This window comes from Zingiber officinale, chromosome 3B, assembly GCF_018446385.1.
Source record: "Zingiber officinale cultivar Zhangliang chromosome 3B, Zo_v1.1, whole genome shotgun sequence".
Lineage (NCBI taxonomy): Eukaryota > Viridiplantae > Streptophyta > Magnoliopsida > Zingiberales > Zingiberaceae > Zingiber > Zingiber officinale.
Genome location: NC_055991.1, coordinates 133,953,187 through 133,976,318, shown reverse-complemented (window position 1 = coordinate 133,976,318; position 23,132 = coordinate 133,953,187). Strand labels below are relative to the sequence as shown.

At 37.2% G+C, this 23,132-nt stretch overlaps 2 protein-coding genes across 2 annotated transcripts; both read left to right on the top strand.

Annotated features, from left to right (window-relative positions):
• The first annotated feature begins 289 nt into the window (after nucleotides 1-289).
• On the top strand, nucleotides 290-14,647 carry LOC121967917 (zinc finger CCCH domain-containing protein 19-like). Its single transcript, XM_042518449.1, has 10 exons — nucleotides 290-2,106; nucleotides 2,181-2,260; nucleotides 5,763-5,950; nucleotides 8,821-9,751; nucleotides 9,838-9,965; nucleotides 10,966-11,025; nucleotides 11,105-11,155; nucleotides 11,248-11,318; nucleotides 11,664-11,815; nucleotides 11,917-14,647. The coding sequence occupies exons 1-10, from the start codon at nucleotides 410-412 to the stop codon at nucleotides 14,499-14,501; spliced, it is 5,943 nt and encodes a 1,980-aa protein (XP_042374383.1). The 5' UTR covers nucleotides 290-409; the 3' UTR covers nucleotides 14,502-14,647.
• A 3,835-nt stretch (nucleotides 14,648-18,482) lies between these two features.
• On the top strand, nucleotides 18,483-20,697 carry LOC122055277. Its single transcript, XM_042616643.1, has 5 exons — nucleotides 18,483-19,200; nucleotides 19,326-19,856; nucleotides 19,976-20,149; nucleotides 20,229-20,347; nucleotides 20,443-20,697. Exons 1-5 carry the CDS (start codon nucleotides 18,483-18,485, stop codon nucleotides 20,695-20,697), a joined length of 1,797 nt encoding a protein of 598 aa, XP_042472577.1.
• The last annotated feature ends 2,435 nt before the right edge of the window (nucleotides 20,698-23,132 follow it).

Here is a 23,132-nt window from a genome sequence, read left to right as displayed (position 1 = left end):
TAAAATTTAATATATATATATATATGTTTGAGTATTTATACTAATGACTAATAACTTAAAAATTGATTTATACGAGATAGATATATCTAATAAAATATTTTTTTATACGGTTGAGAATTGGACTAATATAACAAATATCCATGTGTGCCAATATTCGAGGTTAGGGTAAGATTTACCGTCCGTCACAGTTTTAAGTTTCATCTGATCCGTCCATTTAGTTGTCCTGGCCACCTCGATGGAAACGTACGCCACGAACTGGTAACAAATTGCGTGCGTTAAAGCCCTCGTTTTGGCCCCTTCTCTCCCCTTCCGTCCCACCAACTGGAAATCGTGAAGACGAGGAACCTCCTTCCTCAACCGCGAAAATTAGGGTTCTTTTTGAAACCCTAGATTTGGATCGACCCGATCCATGGATGAAGAAGTAGGAGAGGGAGCTTTGGCCTTGGTCGAGCCCCATCCCTCCGACGATGAGCACACGCAGCCGGAGGCCGTCGAGGTCGGCCTAAGACAATGCGACCAGGCGGAGGGCGGAGTCGAAGCGGGCTATTCGCCCGTATCTAAGAGTTCCTCCCACGCGTTGCCCCTTTCCGGATTTGATGCGGGTGCGCCGGTTCTTATCGAGGCGCCGGAGGCCCTAGCCGATGCTAGTCCTGCTTGTGATGGTGGCGCCAAGGATGGGCGGGTGGAGATGATCGATGTGGATGGCATGTCACATCCTCAGAGCGAGCAGGCATCTGATTGTGTGACTGAGCTATCAGTGCCCCAGGGCTCCCTTGCTTCGCTATTTGACGAAGGAGCTGAGAAAGCTATCGCCTTTGAGGTTGATTCTCCCAACACCGCTGTGGATGATGCTGATATCCTTCAAGAGGAGGGAAAGACAGAGAACAATCATATTCTGCAATCTCATAAAGGGAAGAACAGCGAGCATGACGAGATTTTTATGTCTCAGGGCCCACCTGATGCGTCCAACTGTGATCTTGATGGAAGTAATTCAAGCATCCCCGCCTCAGAGGCTGCCACGATCATCATTTCCAGCCATGACACCGCTCCTGTTGTTTCGTCAGATATGGATGTGTCAAACATGGAGGTGGATGCAGCTACGAGTTCTCAGCATTGCAAGGACAGTGTCCAGGGAGAAGTAATTCATTCTCAAGGATCATCTTCTGTTCTTTCCTTCGATTCTGATGTCCCGAAATTTGCAGCCTATGTAAGTGATAATGTCACTACTGCCACAGGGAATGCTGATGTTGTGGAAGAGGTAGTTTTAAAAACTGATATGGATAGGTTGCCAGTTTCTGAATTACTACAAGGGAAGGAGGAGGACAGTATTAAGGAGGCGTCTTCTGTGCCTCAGAGCTCTTATGCCGTGCCTTCTTCTGGTTTTGATGGTGATGTTTTGAACTTTGATGCCACTGAGATTGTTAATGTTCCCACCACTACAGTTGGTGATGGTGCTGTTCACTTAGCAACGGTGAAGATGGATGTTGATACTGCACCAATTGTGGCAGGCGAGCAGGTTGCTTGTGAAGAAGCTGATGTTTTGATGTGTGTACCATCATCCTCCATTAGTGATAGTGTACTTCAGAAAGTAGCGTCATCTGTGCCTATCACTGCTGCTCAACCAGGTGATAATGGTGGTATGAAAGTGGATATGACATTCACAGATATGGATAAACTGGACAATGTGACACTTCCCATATGTGAACAGATGGAGGATGTTGTGGTGGCAGATATTTCATTGTCCAAAGATTCATCATCTGAGTTTCCCTTTGATTTTGATAGTGGACTTCAGAACATTACCACACTTGAGCCTGATATGACCACCATTTCACGTGACAGTGCTGATGTTGTGGGTGATGAAGCAACACAGATGGATGCAGATGCAGATGCTGATGCTGATGCAGATGCAGATGCTGATGCAGATGCAGATGCAGATGCTGATGCTGATGCTGACGATGCACCAGCTGTTGCCCGAAGAGGTGGACGAAGGAAGAGGGGTCGACCATCAAGGACTCAAGTTGTTAAAATTTCCTCAAAGCAGAAAGAAGATGAAGAGGTGTGCTTTATTTGCTTTGATGGAGGTGATCTTGTAGTTTGCGATCGTAGGTTAGTATAACTCATCTTTCATTTCTTCTTTCTTTCCCTTATTTTGTTGTTTTATATTCCTTTTCGGTTTCTAGGGGTTGCCCAAAGGTGTACCATCCTTCGTGTGTCAATCGAGATGAGGCTTTTTTCCGTGCAAAAGGTCGTTGGACTTGTGGTATGTTTCTTTGCCCCTTGTGCTCTTTCTCTTATGTTTCTTTTCTTTGTTTGTGTGCTAGGATATCTTTGTCGATTATGGAATTGAATATCTCATACCACTTTTAATAAATGAACCATCATTTTCATATATATCAGACTAGTTTTTTTGGACCTTAAAGAGCAGGCTTTTGGTGCGTATTTTATGTTTCTTACTATTTGTATGATAAAGTATACCTTAACTAATTAAAGATAATATTTTAGTCCATGCCAAATAGTACATAGCACATTGATTATAAAAAAATTGGAAAATTGGATAAATTTCGAATTTATTGATAATTTTTAGCTATCCAGTATCTGTTCTTTGAAGAATTTATAGGAAAATATTTGATGTTGTAGGCCAACCAAATATATCCAAATCCGACGCCATTCCTACCTGAAGATACATTGATTGACCACCCTCTTTTTAGGTCTGTCAAAAGAGTTATCCACTGTTTTGATTGATTATACCTAGCCAATAGAGCGTGGAATATGTTGATTTGTTTTGGAGAAAGAAAAATGACATGGAAATATTGAGTAACTTATGTGCTGAGCTTGTTATTTGATTTATCACCCCCATGGTGTAGCCGAGTTCGTACTTAGGTGGCAGAGTTGCATCATTGTTATTTGATTTATCTTTTTTATTTTTTTTCTTATTCATGTTTGGTCAATTTGATGAATTACATGACACCTATGTCGTTGGCTAACTGATATATTGACCTTGTTAACTAATTTGCTTTGACATGGTCGGGCCTCAAGGAACATTCAATTTGACAGTTCTTTCTTGATGGTTTTTTTAATTGATAAATATGGAATAAACAATCATAAGAGAGAGAAGAGATTTATTAGTTATGTGGTTTATGAAAATATAGATCACTGCAGTAATCTGGCTAGCATGAGAATTCATTTGGGACTTGGAAATTACATGAAACAAAGACACGAGCATATAGGGAATCACATGGCATGACAAAACCATAGATATCTATAGAATTGTTGCAAATACTCTATATGCATCACACAAAGTCTATATTTTTCAGTTTTCACTTGTGGAAATTTATACTTGACCCCACTGAAAACAATGAGCTTCATCTATTGGGGTTGATCATGCAAATCTTAATATTTTTCTTGTATTGAGTTGTGTATAAGGCTATGCCACAAGTAATACCATGATCTTTTAGATCACTTATAAATTTTAAGTATCACAAATAGTACCGATCACTTTTAATTATGTTAAATGAATCTTTCTTCTGCCTCCCTGTATCTCTTACACTTTTTACTCTAGTTTATTCAACTCATCTCACTTTAGAATCTATCAATTGTCTTTGAGAATGCCCATACCACATTTATTTTTTCTCAATTTTTTCATAGATCAAAGCCACATTAAATGCATTTAGACCATTAAATTTATTATTATTATTTTCTAGTAGCCTTACTATCATCTTAACAACATTTTTTGCATGATTAAGTGTTGCATCTGTTTTTCAACTATCCAACACACTAATCCTCAATATATGGTTGATTAATGTCATAATCTTTCATTTTTTAGTCAAAGGGGCATGCTATAATTTGACTTAGCTCTAAAAGCTCTTCTCCAATTTGACATCCTAATCTTAAAACTATTTATGATTTCATGATTCAATCCTTCCCATCTCTCTATTTGTACACTAACAAAGATAAGTGTAGAAACTATGACAGTGACAACATGGTTTGAGCTACCCACTCAATCTGAAAATTTGAACAAAGGTTGGTAATATATGGACACAACATGAACATGACAGTCAATTTCAACTCTGTTCTAATACATCACACTTCTTATCACTCAATTGAAATGAGTACATATGACTAACTCATTATGTTGGAGTTGATTGCTAATGAACCAAAATTTCCAAGTATGTTGCTTGATGATTTGTTTGGCTCAACTGATTTAAGGGTTAGTGATAAAATGTGTTTGCTATGATTGTGTTACAGAATGGTACATCTATTAATTTGTGAATTGACAAGAATTGGGAATGGCCATTACAGTATTTCTATAATTGTCTGCTGAGGATAGTAAGCCTTGGAGAAATTTTGAATTTTGATTTTTTCAGACCTGTAAAATATTGTAGTGGCCGAGGTTTAAAATTTCGACCCGTGCCGAGGTTTCGGTCTCAGACCGGAACGATACGGTTTTGGTATCGTATCGTGCCGTGCCGATACAGTTTCGGTGTTTCTTATTTATCTATAGTAATTATAAAATAAATATGTTTATTGTGTATATAAAAATAAATTGTATATTGATTTATTATAACTTCTCAATTATTGAATAATTTAATAGTGTTAGAAAAAATAATTAAAAATAGTTTTATTTAAATAGAGTTGATATATCAATAATTCAAATTAAAATGGAAGTATCTATAATAATAATAATGATAATAATAATAATAATATAAATTAATACAAGATATTACTTTATATTAATAATAATTATATAAATTACCTATTTATTCATTTAATTAATTATTAATTAAATAATATATATTTTAAATAGTAAAAAATATCAAGTAATTTTTTTAAAAAAAAATTAGAATATAAATATAATTTATTAGAATTTTTTAAACTTTTTCAGATTTTTTTTAAAATTTAAATGAAATTTAAAATAATAAAAAAATATATTAGAATATAAATAAGAATTGTTATATATTTTTAAAATTTTTAAATGAAATTTAAAACATTATTTTTTTTTCAGAATATTAATTAATAAAATTTATTTAATTTATTTTAATTTTAAATATATTTTTTTTATATATTTTATTAGGATAATTTAATTAGGGTTCATAAAAGCCTCCTCGAAATATCACCACATCCTCCTTAGGAATTGTTTAAATTAATTAAATAAAATAAATTATTATTAAAAAAGGAAAAAAAATCGCGTACCCGCGTCGCGAGATCGCCCGCGATCATCGTGGGCGATCTCGCGGGAGGCGTCCGGCGGCGCTGGAAGCGTCCGGCGACCCTGCCGGACGCTTTCGGCGCCGCAGAAGGCGTCGTGCATGATGCCTTCGGCGCTGCAGAAGGCGTCGTGGGATGCCGCCGGAGGTTTCCCACGTCTCCTCCGACGCCGACGGAGGCGCCCCGCGTCTCCTTCGGCGCCGCCGAGGCGGGACGCCTCCCGTGCCGGTTTCGGCCGCCTAGCGGAACGGTGAAAACCGTTCGTGCCGCTCGGCATTTCAAACCCTGGTAGTGACTTCTATAGACCTATGAAGTTTCTCTCTGTAATGAAAAAACAACTACTTATGTAGAAATTTAATGAGAAGATCTTATGAGAAATCAGATTTATCTATAATATTGGCTTGTTCTTTTAATTGTCTTTCTTTTTTCTTAAGAACCTCTAATTATAAACAAGATTCCTTTTCATGTTTGAATGTTTCTTTTCTTGCTTAAGAATGATTTTCAATTCCCTGTACTGTGTCATATTTCTAATTTATTTAATTGAATTGGAATTCTAGGTTGGCATATATGCAGTAGCTGTGAGAAAAGTGCTCGCTACATGTGCTTTACCTGCACATACTCTTTGTGTAAAGGGTGTATGAAGAACGCTGGGTTTATTTCCGTTAGAGAAAATAAAGGGTTCTGTGAAGCTTGCATGAGCACTGTGATGCTGATAGAGACAAAGGAAAACGGGCATGGACAAATGGTTTGTTGTGTTTTTCTTATTCTTCTCATTCCTCCCAATTATTTTCTGGAAACAGTTTGTACAGAACTCATCATTCAAGTGCCAACTTGTTCATGTAATATAATATTTGAATATATATATATATATATATATATATATATATATATATATATATATATATATATATATATTTGAACTTAACAAGTTTATTATGCTATCTACGTAACAACACATTTTACTGAAAAAACTTTGGAAAGTTTCTGTTTGTTTTTTCTTTCATCTTTCTCTTCCTTTCTCTTTCGTTCTCTATCCCACCAAGTAAATATGCTTGTTAGTTATTTTAATTTTGGCCTACATTTATTGGACAAAGGTTGCATAGTTAAAATGGAGAAGTACTCATAGTCTTGTGTAATGGCCTTTCTTAACAAGGTAAAAGGTGAATGTCTGCTACTCGCTATTGGGTGATTGTATAGTTCATATATTTCAAATGTACATGGATTTGTATCCCTTTTTATTAAAAAAATAGTATTTAACATTATTTTCACTTATATAAGTATATTCAAGCGTAGTTAGACAATAAATCCACAAGAATCATAATTTATGCTCAAATGATGATTAATAAAATGCAAATAGTATCCTAAATGTTAATGTTATATCAAAGATGTTTTAAATCATCAAATGACTATTCTTTGATACTAATGACAATGTTTCTCAGTTAAGAAATCTGCACACTTAGAATAAATTAAACTTAAATTAGATTGATCATCTTCTTGTCTACCTTATTCCAAGATATTATGTTGTGATGTAATTATGAACTATCTCGATATAGGATGTAAATCAATTGAAAATTAAATCAATATGCGGCAACACACACATATATGCAAGCATATGCGTCTGGTGAGGTTACACATGCAAATGCATTGAATAAAAGAAAATTTTACTGCCATGATACTGTGTTTCTAATCAGCCTAAGCAATCTATATGGAAGAAAATTCCACATCTACTACACATATAAACCAAAGAAATTCACATCTAGTAGAACAATACATATACGGCTAAAAATGCTTATTGCTTATGACTATTAAGTATTTGGGGCTTACAAATTCTAAATTGTTTATTGAAAAGATTTACAAGTATTTTATTTAATAAAATGTCATTCATCAAATTCCTCTTCATCACATTTTTAGCTCTTTTTCTACATTATGTAATAAGGTTGATTAGATCAACTACCATCTTCTATTTGATTGGATTTGAGTTGATCAATTTGTTTCAGATTATGTATTGACTTGATGCATACATAACTCAGACTCATCCATCTATACCACATATTGAGCATTGCCTCATTTTGGATCATCATTGGATAATCAATGCAATCCTCAAGTATACTAGTTATGCAATAACATAGAAGGCTTTTCGAAAAAGAGTGGAAATGAACCAATTAGACTTGAACCTGTGAGGAATGAAAGAAGATTGTACCTAATAGAGTTAAAAGAGAAGTCTACTAGATTGAAGAATTGCCAACTGTATATCCTTATATTATATATAGCCCAATGGAAGGATAAGATCTAAATAGCTACTCATATGTTTTTTTTGCTTCCACCATCCATTATAGCTATTAAAATGTTGGTCTGGTGAAATGGCATAGTGTGTTTGATTTGGTAAAAATAGTTCCAAGGGACAATTACTCATTGTTTTCCTAAATGTGGTTCCTCTTTTCTTACTCAAATAAGACGGACAATATCCAATTATGTTTTGTTAGCTAAATTGCATCATCAGTTTTTCTTAGCCAAAATTTAGTAATGAGTAATAAGTGGGACTAAGAAGGAACTTGTCAGCTTTTCTTGCCATATGTTTTTTACATACAACATTGTGGTGATTGATGAGACTATTTATTAAATAAGAAGCTTGAATTGTGGAGGACAAACTTTAGAAACTAAATGGTTTAAGATGAGTAGTGTTTGGGTAACAAGATAGAATTGATGGAATAACCAAGGTAGATGAACATACACATCTTTCAATATTTTGAATCTATGATCTAACAAGGAGGAGATATTGAGGAACATGATCATCACATTCCTCATAGGCTCAAAGGAAACTTTTTTAAAGTAATGATACATCATACTTATGGATGGAAGTATTGGGACGTTAGGAAGTTGCATCTACAAAAAGTTAGTAGTTGAATTGAGAATGGTAAGATGTATGCATGAATTTACTAAAAAGGATAGATTAAAGCAAACTAGTATTTGAGAGCAATTAATTGTAGTTGCAATAGATGATAAAATGAGAGAAAATATATTAGAAGGTATGGACATGAAAAATGATCAATAAAAGATTCTATTGTGTGAAAAGTTGAACCTATTAGTGTGAAAGGTGCAAGGGTGGAGTGAGAGATAAAAAATAATATTGGTCAATATAATAAAAATTATTTGATTGCTTTATATAGTCATGGATTGAGCTCAATAGAGGGATAAGATTGTAACTGATCCCAAATAGTTTGGGACAAACTAGGTTTGATGATGAGAGGCTTTCATGTGTATTCTTTTTCTTCTTTTTTCTTTGGTTTGTTTTTCAGGATTCTTATTTCTTTTCTTTTAAACTTGATATCAGGAAACCAGAATAGTATTGTAAACATTGACTTGGATGCTGTATGTTGTTTGAGGCATGACACTCATGCACCTCTGTTAGGTACTTAGGTACACCAATATATTCCATTCCTTTTTGCTATGGTGTTTTGGAAGATGATATCACTTGCCATTTTTTTGGTAGTATAGACTTTCAAATTGTTATATTGTGTGCTTATAAATCACTTTGTTTGTATTTACTATAGTTTCATCTATCCACTTCATATCCTTTTTTGATAATATTGTGCTATACTTATTGGGTCTATGCAGGTCACAATTGATTTTGATGATAAAAGTAGTTTTGAATATTTGTTCAAGGACTACTATTTGACTCTGAAAGCAAAGTTGTCATTGACACTCGATGAGTTAATGAGTGCTAGAAATCCAATCAAGAGATCTGATGTTGCCATACTAAATGATGATTCTGGTAAATTGCTTAATCCTAAAGAACAGCAGGTGGCATCTTCAGACAGCTCTTCAGACCATAAAGAAAGAACTTCTAGGAGGAAAATAAGGAAAAGAACTAACAAATTTATCAAGGAGGAAGGGTCAGTAAAATTAGATAATGCAGGATCAGTAAAGGTAGATAATGTTGGCACATCTGCCTCCAGGAATTCTGAATGGGCTACAGATGAACTTTTGGAGTTTGTAGCACATATGAGAAATGGTGATACATCTGCTTTATCCCAGTTTGATGTTCAGGCTCTTTTGCTTGACTACATAAAAAAACATAATCTTCGTGATCGCCGTCGAAAAAGTCAGATTGTTTGTGATTCAAGACTTGGAAATCTTTTTGGGAAGGAGCGTGTGGGGCACTTTGAAATGCTAAAACTTCTCGAGTCACACTTCATCATAAAAGAGGTATCAATGCTAGATAGCGAAGACAAGCAAGGAGGCGTAGTAGATCCTGATCCTGGACCGACGGATGCTAAAGCAAATAGTGATCCATCCACAAAGTTAACTCTTGATAAGAGACGCAAGGCTCGGAAAAAGGTGGAGGACAAGGAACTTCTAAACAACCTTGATGATTATGCAGCAATAGATGTTCACAACATTAGCTTAATGTATCTGCGCCGCAATTTAATGGAGAACTTGATTGATGATGATGAATTTGAGGAGAAAATAATTGGAACCTTTGTAAGAATAAGAATTTCTGGGTTGGGACAACGGCAAGATATGTACCGGTTGGTACAAGTTGTCGGTAGGCTTTACTTGCTGCCTAGTATAGATAGATATATACTCTTGCATCAGTAGCATTAATTTGTGCTTCTTATATTTTCTGTTCAGGTTCGGGCAAAGCTACAGAACCGTACAAAAGTGGAAAGAGGACAACTGATGTAACTCTTGAGATACTAAATTTAAACAGGAAGGAGATTATTACGATTGATATCATCTCGAATCAGGAGTTCACCGAAGTAATCTTTTCTATTTACCTTATTTTTCCTTGCTTATGCTCTGTTGATCTTTTTTTTTTTTTTTGCATCCAGGGGCTTTTAGTTTCTCATTATTTAGTAATTAGTACTATGTAAAACATGTGCGACTATTGACAATGTGTCTATGGTTTCTCCTGTTATGGAACTTTTATATGGAAAAAAGTGCTAAATTCATTCTTGACTTGTTGCCAACATGTGAGTTGGCGTTCACCTAATTACTTTCTGATTATTTAGTGCTTATTTTTAGAAAAGTTGGATTGATGTGATTTAAAGGTGTAATAGTAATTGGAGATAAAAAATCTAGTAGTGTGTCTGTACTATTAGTGATATATTATTGCATAAAATTCAATGGAGTGATATATTTTTAGTAATTTCATTGATGCTCTTGTAGTTCTGTTTTTAAGCTCCCTAAGAATCAAAGAAAGCCCAAATTAAACTATATCATAATTCCCAAATGGTTTTTTAAATTGATAGCTTAAAATAGTATAGTTATTAATAATAACTTAATCTTATACTGACCTTAGATTCTGATATTATTTGTTAGTTATTATATATTAAGTTTTGTCATGCCCCCATTCTTGTTATCATAATCCAAGATTCCTTTTTGTTGAATTTTGCATCCTCACTTTTATAAAATGATGTATTGAGCACCTAAATCCTACCCGTGTCTAGCACTTATTTAAATTCATGGTGTTCTGACTAGAAGATGAGCCATGCAAGGATCCTCTTTACCAAACTTTGCTACAGTTCCTCTTCTTTCAGATGTTGGTGGTCTCCATTGGAAAAGTGTTCTTTATCTTGGCCTTGGTTATAGAAATGACTGTTATTCTCCCTAAACAAGATCATTCCTCTTCACTTGACAAGAAGGAAGAGCGAGTGATACTTTTGCTTCTTTTGATTTGTTATATAAAAGGACAAATGTGTTACTATTTGGCTGAACAATATTTTGCTTGCCATGCCTGACAAGATCATGTTCTTGTAGGAGGAATGCAAACGTTTAAGACAGAGCATTAAATGTGGGTTTATTGGGCGACTAACAGTGGTAAATCTTGGTTGGTCTTTGTTGGGTTATAGATTTCAAACAGAATAAATGTCACGGTTTTTGTTTTCATCATTTATAGGGAGAAGTTCTGGAGAATGCAAGGTCTCTCCAACATGTAAGAGTAAATGATGTAAGCATCTTCCTCTGAAATGTTTTTTGTGATGTTCTAATTTTTTTTTTTGCTTTTCTGCTATGTTATAGATATTTTTAATGTTCTTTCAGTGGTTGGAAAGTGAGAAATCAAGGCTTGGTCATCTTCGTGATCGTGCTAGTGAAAAAGGTCGTCGAAAAGAATATCCTTTTGCTATGCTCTATTCTTATTGGGAACTATATCTGCTAAATCCTGTTGCTTTTCATAATAATAATAGTTCTCATAGTTCTTTGAATTGTTAAATATATTCATGTATCTGCACTGGTCAGGCTGATCCAGTTATGGGAAAGAAAATTGCTAAATGGTTTGGGCAGAACACAATGTATGCCCAGAATCATTAACATGTCTCATTGGACACTTTAGCTTATATCAGATGTTACTCTGCAAATTTTCTAATTTGATTTCATGTTTGATGTTGTCTATCATCTGATCACAGTAACTCTATTTTAGCAATGTGTATGTTGCTACCACCTTAACTTTCCTCCACGCTTAGAGAATGTGTGGAAAAGTTGCAACTGTTGAATACACCTGAAGAGCGTGACCGTAGGCTAAATGAGGTCCCTGATATACACACCGACCCACGTATGGATCCAGACTTTGAGTCTGCGGAGGAAGAAGAGTCAGATGTGGGGAAACATGGTATAATACATCTCGGTAGCACATATCTTTAATTTCAAGCCTCATTCAGTTTTTTGTCTATTGACTATTATTAACTTATAAATTGATTGTTGAACATACAGATTTCTATGACAAGTCAAGAGGATCTTCCTTCACTAGGAATGGGAGGGATGTAAAGTCTCCTGGAAAAGGAGGTTCAACTGAAAACTGGAATAGTTTCCGGAAAAACTCGAACTCTTGGGAGTCAAACAGAAGTACACAAATCCAAGTTGGGTCTTTGTCAGATTCCTTTTCTGGGAGACGCGCTGATGCAACTGATTTTTCTTTGAACAAGTCTAGTGACATAGTCCGACCAGTTAATTCTGAGGCTCCAAGAAACCATGCACTTGGAAGTGGGTCGGATGGCAGTCTGTACAATGAGAAACATCTTTCAACAATACAGTTAACTGAGGGTTCACTTGGTTCTCAAAAAGCATCTTTCCCAGTTGGAGTTGTGACAAAATCAAACCCAAGTGAATCAGAAAAGATTTGGCACTATAAAGATCCGTCTGAAAAAATCCAAGGACCATTTTCAATGATTCAATTACGTAAGTGGAGTACGACTGGTTACTTTCCTCCTAATTTGAAGATTTGGAGAACTTCTGATAAGCCAGAGGATTCTATATTGTTGAGTGATGCACTGGCTGGGAAATTTGAGAAAGACTTACCGGAGTGGGAACCTCCCTCTAAGAACACAGACCAGTCAGTTGATGTTTCCTCTACTCCATTTAATGCGGAAGGAAATTCAGAAAGCATTAAGAGAGGAAGTAATATTTCTAATTTGCCTGATAGCACACAAAATTTGACACTTTCTTCCTGGTCATCTACGAAAATGGATGTCTCTGCTGGGGCATCATCAAATGATGCCAATATTAAGATTGAACTAGGGCAAAGACAAACCAAGGCAATTGAGTCACAGTCTAGTAGTCAGTATTATGTAAATTCTCATCTCAATAGGAGCTCTACAAGCAATCAATTATCTAGTACACAAATCTCACTAAATGAGTCGTATCAGTTGAGAGAGGATTCTTCCAATGTGCTTACTCTGACTTCACAACCAAGTAGCGAAGGCTGGTCGAATGTCAAAGGCTTTGCAAACAAACATATGCCAAATGATACTTCTGACCATGACAAGGCTTCAGGCTGGGTTACGACTACAAGGGGGTCAGAAGAAACAGTGTCTTTAAGAAATACCACAAATTCATCAACAGAGTTGGGCACGGGCTCTGCACAGTTTGTGCATGATCAAACTGTTAAAGATGGTGGAAAATCTCTTCCTGTTGCATCTGCACCAGCACCTGAAATGAAGTTGCACCAGATCCAGCAAGGAGCAGCAGCAAATGAGACAAATGTTTCTGAATATAATCAAGTAACCTCCTCTCAGTTGTCTGACAAGAATCGTATTCTTCTCTCACACAATCAAAATGACTCTGGTAAACATTTGCTGGCAATGCAAATGCAAGGTAGATCATCTGATGGTAGTGGACCGACTACTGATTCAGTTGCTCGTGCCCAAATTGTGGCTTCCCAAAAGTCTGAAGCACCTGATCTTAGTACACACTCAATTGATACAGCTAGAAAATTATTTGTTCAAGCAGATGCTTCAGAATCTAGCTTAAGTCAGAGATCACAAGCATCAGTAGCTCCAAATCCTGAGCGTATGAATTCCGCAAACTTTGAAGTTCCAATATACATGAACAACACTAATAATCAAATGCCATCGTCAAACATGACACCTTATGGTTGGAGCCCTGTTCCAAAGTCTACTGCAGCTACCGTTGATAATACTCAATTACTCTCTTCTAACAGTTCTAATCCACCATCTTCTCAGTTTGGATCTAACAATATTGTACCATCACAACAAACGCAATTGGGTTTTGTTAATGGATCAAATATCCAGAACACAGCTTTTCCAGTGGCTTCACAAAACCCAACCACAAATCCAGTTTCCACACAAGCAACTGGAAGTTGGACACCAGTGCCTCAGGGAAACATGAATGCTGGCTGGGGAATGGTAGCCCAAAACAATATGAGCATGCCCTGGAGGCAGACCACACAAACAGTTGCAGATTTTAACATGGGTTTGGGAGTTCAAAATCAGGTAAATCCAATGGTGAACCCTGGTTGGGTAGCTCCTCCACAAGGAAACACAAATATGAGCGCAGGGTGGGCGGCCCCAGCACTGGGTAATGCAAATCAAACTCCTGGATGGGCAGGTCAATTGCAGGGAAATTTGGCCGTGCATCCTGTTTGGGCTATGTTTATGCCAGGGCAGCCAAACCCTAGTCCTGGCTGGGTAGCTACTGTACAGCCAAACACAAACCACATTTTGGAAACATCTGCACAAACAATGAACATGAATCCTGCTTGGGGACCAGGGCAAGGGAATATTAACCCGGGGCAAGGAAATATTAACCCATCTACGAATCAACTAGTTGGTAATCCTCATAGCTTTGGTAGTCAACCACCACAGACTGGAGACCTGCAATCAGGCCAAGGCGATAACTCAAGGGCCAACGACTCAAGACAACCAAATCCAAGGTCATCATGGAACAGGACGCAATCTGGAGGATCATTAGCTCCCCCAAGAGGAAACACAACCATATGCAGGTTCTATGAGAACGGGCACTGCAGGAAGGGTGCATCATGCAACTATTTCCATTCATGATTCGAGAAAGGATCTAAAGCATCTTTATCTTATCTTGTTTTGTTTAGATCTATTTCTGTATGCATTTAAGTTGTATTTTGTGATGCATGTAGAACTTAAACGAAGCTGAAAGATCCATTACTACCCACCCTTTAATTGATGTTCAATATTTCGGCATGTTCCATGAATCAAAATGAATCCTCTGATCACCCAAGTGGTCCAAATTACACATGCTGAAGAAACAAAGAGCTCATGACAGCCGGGTAAGTGAAACGTACAGTTCATAAACTAGAACGATGTGAATCTTGTGTTTAGAGGTTGCCTGGTTGTGAGCATTCTATTTTGAGTATTTGCAGTGTTTGAAAACTGGCTCGGGAAATTATGTTGAATCGGAACAGGTTCCAGTTTAATATTTGAACTGGTAAAAAGTTCAAGTTAATCATACAGTATGGCTTGGATCTCTTAATTTTCTTGTTTCATTCTGACTTTTTGCTTAGTTAATTGCACTGTTTATAAATTAGCGGGTATAACAGTTTGATAATGTATGTTTATCGATCAATATGTGTGCTATCCTGCATGATTCTTTCTTATTTATTTATTTCTTCGTAAAATGTCTTTCTTGTGTCTGAGAAGATTGTCTTAACGTTTTCAGCTAAAATTGAACATATATATATAAATTACACTTAATTGCTTGCGAATATTGCAATATTTGTATTTCCAGTTCTATTTTTTCTAATAGTTTTAAACAGCCATTTCATGGTACAAATAGTCCTATATATCCATTTGGCTAATGGCTATGATCTATGAATGAAGAATCGCATCCTATAAATTATAATAGTTTACAAAATGCATGTTTAAATTTGAAAACTGCTAGGTGGATATTTAGCACTTCTTATTATATGAATAATGTTGTATCTCAATGGTAAAAGGTGGAACCGTTACCCTAGTGGCCCCTGGTCCCGGTCCCACAAGATTTCAGAGGGAGTAAATCACGGTTAATGTTGGGCAGGATAGGTGACTGGGGGTCGAAGGAATTTTTGGCGCAGCAGACTAGGATTTTATCCCCGAGTGCAATTGGCGATCTTTGACCTCACGATTTCAGTGATAAGCTGCAGGTATCTAACTAGCTGATTAGCCCGTGGGGGTAGATACCTGATTAGCCCGTGGGGGCAATAATGTTGTATCTCAAGTGTGTGTGTGAGAGAGAGAGAGAGAGAGAGAGAGAAATTGAGGCAAAAAAGTTGAGACTGTGCTTTGCATACATCACATATAGCTCTAACCTTCCAAATAGAAATAAATTTTGAGAAGAGAAGAATTTCCAGGTACAAAAAAAGAAGCTGCAGACAGATAAAATGAACAATCAACAAGCTGATTAGATTAAGGGGTTAGATTACGTGATCTGTTATACGTAGTTTTATCTGTATTATAAAAAGTTTTTTCACGATTTAAATCCGTGATCGGTTATACGTCAATAATTTTATTGCATGACAATAGAAAATCAACTAAAATGTAAACTTTCTGTGCAGGTATATATAGGTGCTGGAAGCACCAGCTTTCCAGCATCAGTTAATCGAATTTATATTTTAATATCGATAAAAATTCAAAGTTAGAACTATTATGATATACAATGAGGATCGTTCTACTTGAAGCTAGGTAAAAAAGTTTTGATCAAGTGGATTAGATATGGAAGTCCTGGATGAGTGGACTGGTAAAGTCTTAGCAAATTGAAGATGTCAGACAGAAGTCCTAGGGGCCGAGGACATTAGACGGGAAGTCCTGAGTCACGGACACCAGGCAGAAGTCTAGGTGGATTGAGGATCGAACGTGTAACAGGAAGTCCCGAAAGCTAAGATCGAATGTTGAGCAAACGTCCAAACAAGTTTGGAAGATAAGATGTTTGGCAAACAAGTAAATTCTTCTAAAAGGTGGGTGAGGATGTGTTTCCCATGAGGGAACAATAGGTGTCGGTCAGACTTAGGATTTCATTAGAAATCCAAAAGTCAATATCAGATCGTCTAAATTGGACTATCTCTTTTTATGTTAAATATCATTCTTATATTTTTCTGTGCTAACTTTGTGATGCAGGAGAGAAGTTGGGCTGACGGGATTCTAGGCATCCTAAAGAGTTCCAAGCGCTTAGATGTCTGGGCAATTAGAAAGGATCTAGGCACCCGGAATACCCCTAACCTAGTTACGCATGCAACGGAGTTGGCTCACTTTGGTTGGTTGGCAAACGTCAAACTCTAGGCGCTTGGAAGGGATCTAGCCGCCCAAGAATGAATAGAGACGACTGAGATAAAGCTTCGCTAAGGTGTAGCCATGTCAACGGTCCAGGCCCCGGAAGGGATCCAGGCGCTCGGAGATGAATAATCGCCGACGGAGTTGGATCAGATCAGGACAATTCCAAGCACCTGGAAGGGATCTAGGTGCCCAAAATGCCTTATAAAAGAAGACTTCGACCAACAACTCAGAACACTCATTCCATATGCCTTTCATTCTTGCGGGTTGCTCTAGAACCTTCGTTACAATACCAAAACATTGCTTCGACAATCAACGTCTTATCTTCAATTCTTGTCTGATGTCTGTATAATTTATTTATTATCTTCCACTCAAGTTTTATAATTCTTCATGCTTTAGTGAATTGCCTAACGCAAGTACTCAGCAAGTGCAAATCTAGGACTAGCAGTCGTCAGACTGTGAACCAAGTAAAAAAAAAGTGTCTTAGTATTATTTTTGTATTTGTTTAATTCCGCTGCATCTATCTCTCGAGTTTTTTGAAAAATCGACACATGCTATTCACCCTCCCCCCTTCTAGCACTTACTCTAATCCTACAATTAGTATCAAAGCGGGGTCACTCTGAATTGGTGCAACCAAATTGGACACGCCTTTTTCTATTTTTGCATTTTTGTAGTTTTTCTTCTTTAGTCATAATTGATGCAATCACCTCTTCTGACAATTTTTTTCATTATTTTTTTTTTAACTACTCAAAATTTGTGCAATACCACTCGAGCCATTTTTCGTGTCTCTTATTTAGTTACTCCTGTACTACTAATCCAAGACCAAGACTTGGTATATTTTTCGTATTTTTGTTGTGCAAGATATTTTAATGACCCATCAAAAAGGCAACAATACCGCCTAACTGCCTTTCTTCTCCAGCGAAGATTTTGACTATTGGAAGAGCCTGATAGAGTTTCATCTAAAGTTGTCAAAGGCGAGGCTGCATCGCCTCAGGCGTTGGGCGAGGCTGCATCGCCTCAGGGAACCATCAGGCGTCGAGGATGGCCAGGCGAGCGCCTGCTGCGCCTTTGTCTCCCTTTGCTCGAGGCGTAAAGCGGTGGAAAGGCATCGCCTTTCCACTAGGGTATGAGGGTTTTTTAATGACCTAATCACCCAAAGCCCATAGAAGTCCAACCCATGATTAATTTCCTCTTCTCTATGGGCAAGAGACGATACAAATTCTCTACATGCACAACGGTACGTCTCCTCTTCCCTATTTCCTTTGAAATTGATTCGAAGCTTCACTGCTTCAGCGGCGTTTTTCCATAGTTTCTCTTCTGCCCGTGGACCTTTTCCTCATACTCTGAAGTTTCGTGCAGGCTGCCTGCAAGAAGTAAGTTCCTTTGATCCTGTCCAAATTGTCCAATACTTATTTACTATCATATATTATTAGTATATTACTAATCGACTCCCTTGTTAAGTTTTGTTCTTGTCAATACTAATCGGCCCCCTTGTTAAGTTGTTCTTGTCAATTAGGTATGGCTTCTCAACAGCAATCAGAAAATCAAAACACACAATCAGACGATGATAATAAGAGAGACCCTGGTTGGAAGCATTGTTATTTGAAAAACTCGAAAGATTCTAATAGTGTGACATGTAGGTTTTGTGGGTTCACTTCCAATGGAGAAATTTTTCGAGCCAAACAACATATTGTTGGAAATTAAAAAAATGTTAGAAAATGCAAAGAATGCCCACAAAGTGTCCGTGATGAATTGTTGAACTATATGAATGAAAAGAAGAAACAAACGTTGCGAGCTTGTGGTGGAATAAAGCAAGATTTTTGCTTTCTTGATGTCGATGAAGATGAAGAAGATGCACAGGCAGCACAACCAAGTTCTAAAGAAAGCAAAAAGCGAAGTTTGACTTCGACAGAGGAGATTGGGAGTGGTAGTGTTAAAGGGCCAATGGACCTCTTTATTACGAAGAAGAAAACCAAAGGGGGGAAATTGAGGCAAACACGCAAAAATGATGCATGTGACAAAGAGCTTAGAGATCGAACAGTTCAAAAGATAGCCCATTTCATGTATCAAGCTGCGATTTCTTTCAATGCTGCCCATTTAGATAGCTTCAAGGAAATGATTGAAGCCATAGGTCAGTATCGGCCAAATTTGAAACCACCAAGTTATCATGAATTGAGGGTACCCCTTTTACAGAAGGAAATTATCTACACAAATGAGTTGTTGAAAGAAAACAGAGATGAATGTGAGAAATATGGTTGCTCAATTATGTCTGATGGATGGACTGATAGGAAACAGAGGACATTGATCAACTTTTTGGTTAATTCACCCAAAGGAACAATGTTCTTGGAATCTGTGGATGCATCCGCTCATGTCAAGATTGGAACCCTACTATATGAGTTGCTTGATAGATTTGTAGAACGTGTGGGGGAGAAAAATGTTGTGCAAGTAATTTCAGATAATGGCAGCAATTATGTTTTAGCTGGTATGTAAAGTTAACGAACTCTACTATTTAATATTTATTTGATTGATGAATGTTCATTTATTTTTTCCTCACTGATAAATGAATATGTTTATGTCGACCTTCTTTTACTTTTTATTTTTTTGTAGGCAAGCTTTTACAGGCAAAAAGACCGAATTTGTTTTGGACTCCATGTGCTGCTCATTGCATTGATTTGATGCTAGAGGATATTGGCAAAATTGAGGTGGTTCGAAAGACTATTTCTAGAGCAATTGCTCTTGTTGGCTTCATTTACAATCATGGAAGTGTTTTGCACATGATGAGAGAATGTACTGAAAATAAGGAGCTGGCAAGACATGGAGTCACCCGCTTTGCTACTACATTTCTCACTTTGCAAAGCCTCCACAAACGACAAAAGGTTTTGAAGAGAATGTTCTTATCTGCACAATGGATAGAGAGTAAGGGGGCTAAGGATGCTAAGGGTAAGAGGGCAAATGATATTGTTTTCATGCCTTCTTTTTGGAATAATGTGACATACACACTTAAAGTGATGTGCCCTCTAGTGATGGTTCTTCGCATTGCTGACAATGAAACAAGACCAACGATGGGTTATATTTATGAAGCTATGGATAGAGCAAAAGAAACAATTCTGAAGTCCTTTGATAACAATAGAGAGAAATGTAAAATGTGTTGGACATTATTGATAGTAGATGGGATCGTCAGCTTCATCATCCTTTGCATGCAGCGGGATACTACTTAAACCCGTATTTTTACTATCACAATCCGAAAGTTGAGACAGATACAGAAGTAACAAATGGATTGTTTGCATGCATACAAAAATTGATTCCAAGCCCTGAACTGAGGGATAAGATTATTATAGAGGAGTTGCCGGTATATAAGAAATCAGAGTCATTGTTCGGCAATGAATTTGCCATTAGAGCAAGCAATAATAAAGACCAGCCAATGACACCTGGTATGTATTTTGTTTCCAAAAAGTTAAATAGTTAAACTTAAATATCAAATGAAAATAGTGAAATACATTATTTTTTCAGCGAACTGGTGGAAAATGTTTGGCAATGGTACTCCGAATTTGAAAGAATTTGCTATCAAAGTTCTTAGCCTCACATGTAGTGCTTCGGGTTGTGAAAGGAATTGGAGCATATTTGAGCATGTAAGTAAATGCCAGTACATGACTTCTTTCACTTTTCAATTTATAGTTTGCTTACTCACTCTAAAAGTATGATGGTTCCGTCATATGTGGCACAGATACATTCAAAGAAAAGGAATAGGCTCGATCACAAGAAACTACAAGATTTGGTGTACGTGAAGTACAATCAAACACTCAAGTCTCGTGCGGTTAAGAAGGATAAAGGAGATCCTATAGTTTTGAGGAATATTGATGGTTGCAGTAATGAGTGGTTGATTGGAATGATGGAAGCTGGTGAGGAACCTATTTTTGATGACGATGATGCCACTTTAACATGGAACGTTGTAGGTAGAAGAAGTGACAAGACATACTAGGCAACAACATACCTCAAACCCTATTTATAGGGGAGCTTCAACTTCAACTTCTAGAGACAAAGGTAGGGGATGACGAAGAGGCAGGGCAACAAGCCAAACTACTCGTATTCTACAATCACTAGCGGATGAAGATGAAGAATCTACTGACGAGGGAGAGTTTAATGATGATGTGTTAAAAGATTATTATTCGGACATTGATGAAAACGTGTAGGATGGTGATGGGGATGAAATGATTGAATTGGAAAATGATTGATCTGAGTCTAGTTTGTTTTGGAAAAATAAAATTGTCTAGCATAAGATTTAGATGTGTTGTTTTATTGACAATATTGAGTTATTTTTATTTTTATTTTTGCTTGAAACATTATTGTTTTAGATGTTTATATAGTTTATTATTGTTAATAGTTTATTTTTAGAACAATATAAATATATAATATATTTTCTATGCATTATCACCTCGTGGCCAGGCGATCGCTTTTTGTCGCCTAGGCGTTCAGGCGCTAGGCATCGACTTGTCGCCTTGGCCTCGCCTATCGCTTTGACAACTTTGGTTTCATCTCAACACCCAAGTGGAGATGTGAATCATAATCCAAACTGGATTCATCATCTCCATTGAAGATGGAGAACCCATTGCTTAGGGAAAATGAAACACACCAATAAAGAAGAAAATCAAGGTAGATGATAAAGTGACTCTGACTATTCAGTGCAGCCTGACCAGAGCTAAATTGAGTTAGACCCTTCAACGGTGCCAAAGAACTGTGGAGCATATTGATCGAACTATACGAAGTAACCTCCGACACCAAGGCCCTGAAAGAAAGGTTGTCCAAGTCATCGGAAGAGTTAGATTAAGAAAAACATATAGGATCGTAGGCAAGTGAGAGAGGGGCGGAGATGAATCATGTGATTTTAAAACTCATTTTTCTTTTAACTTTTTAAAGTTGAGTGCACAACGGAATAAAACTAAGTATAGAAATGAAAAACAGAACACAATTGATTTTTACTTTGTTTGGAGCCTTTAGTGAATCTTACTCTAAGACTCAAGCTCTTTGGATCTATCGACGTGTAATCCACTATCAAGTCGTAAATCGGATATAAAGTACGAGGAAAATGTAACACCTACACTTTCCTTTTATAAGTATGTAAAGTAAGCACAATTAAAAAGTAGTTACCAACATAAAGATGTCGAAATGGATGCACTAGTGTGTTGGTGTCGATCTGTTGGCAGCGATTGGACGTAGTCCAGTGGTAGCATAACAATATCACAAAGATAGAGAAGTTAGATTATCAAGAATGAGTGTTGAAAAGTTGTATATTGAAGGTCGGTCGAATGCTCCTTTTATAGGCATTTCCAGGCACCTGGACTACCCCGGGCACTTGGACTGAGGCATATCCGATCCAACTTCATCGTTTGATTATCCACTTCCAGGCGCCTAAACTACCTCCGGGTTCCTGGATCGCTGATGTGGTTGCACCTCGGTGAAGCTCTATCCGGTAGCCTCTCTATTCACTCCCGGGGTGCCTAGATGCTGATGTGCGCCAGGCAATAGGAGTGCACCAATTCATCTACACGAGTAGTTGGGTTCGAGCCAATCCAGACGCCTGGACCCACTCGGCCACTCAGGCCTTCGGGTGCTTGGACCCTTCTCGGGCGCTTGGAAACTCTTTTTCCAGCTTTCAATTTCCTACACCATTGAGTTGTTGGGATATGCCCGATCAAGTGTGTACCAAAATACGTTTCGTAAACATGCACAATGAAAGACTAAACATAAATAAATCTAATTTATTACAACACACACCACACACATGCAGGATACAATCGCACTGAACAAGATCATAAAACAAAACGAAAAATGAATAACAATTATTCTAGGTATATACTTTACGAATGACCTGTAACGAGAAGGTCATTAATCGTAGCGATGCTGTCGAACCTCACCTCTATTCGTATCCACGTCAAGCTCCTCAAGAAAACTCTGTGAGTACAAGCCTCTTCTTTAGAAGTTACAAGCCACGAGCGAACGAGAGGGATCAAGAGAAGAAGAGGAAGCAAACAAGGAAGAAATTGATCTTCCTTGGTGACTCACGGTAACAAGAGGAAGAGCCCTCTTGTTAGCGGCGGTAAGGAAAGAGGGAGAGAGGAGAGGAAGATTTGATTTCCAAAAACCCAATAGACCAAATAATGAATTGATGTATGTTTCTTTCTTAACTATATCAATATATATCCCTCATTAATGAGTTGGATTAGAAAGTCCAAATCTAACCCATTATCCCTTAACCAAAAATTAACTCATTAACCCCTTGTTTTGGTTCACAACTAAACTAAGTTGGTTTATGACTAATCCAAATAGGGTTAAACTCTTCCAAAAGAGATGTGACTCATCCGCTCTTCCGTTTCTACAAATATTTTTATATTTGTCTTATGTGTGATCCAATCAAAT

Coding starts and splice junctions, on each gene's coding strand:
- LOC121967917 (XM_042518449.1), top strand. CDS start 410: ATGGATGAAGAAGTAGGAGAGGGAGCTTTGGCCTTGGTCGAGCCCCAT. Junction 2,107..2,180: donor CTTGTAGTTTGCGATCGTAG/GTTAGTATAACT, acceptor TTCGGTTTCTAG/GGGTTGCCCAAAGGTGTACC. Junction 5,951..8,820: donor AAAACGGGCATGGACAAATG/GTTTGTTGTGTT, acceptor GGGTCTATGCAG/GTCACAATTGATTTTGATGA.
- LOC122055277 (XM_042616643.1), top strand. CDS start 18,483: ATGAATGAAAAGAAGAAACAAACGTTGCGAGCTTGTGGTGGAATAAAG. Junction 20,150..20,228: donor AGACCAGCCAATGACACCTG/GTATGTATTTTG, acceptor TTATTTTTTCAG/CGAACTGGTGGAAAATGTTT. Junction 20,348..20,442: donor ATTGGAGCATATTTGAGCAT/GTAAGTAAATGC, acceptor TATGTGGCACAG/ATACATTCAAAGAAAAGGAA.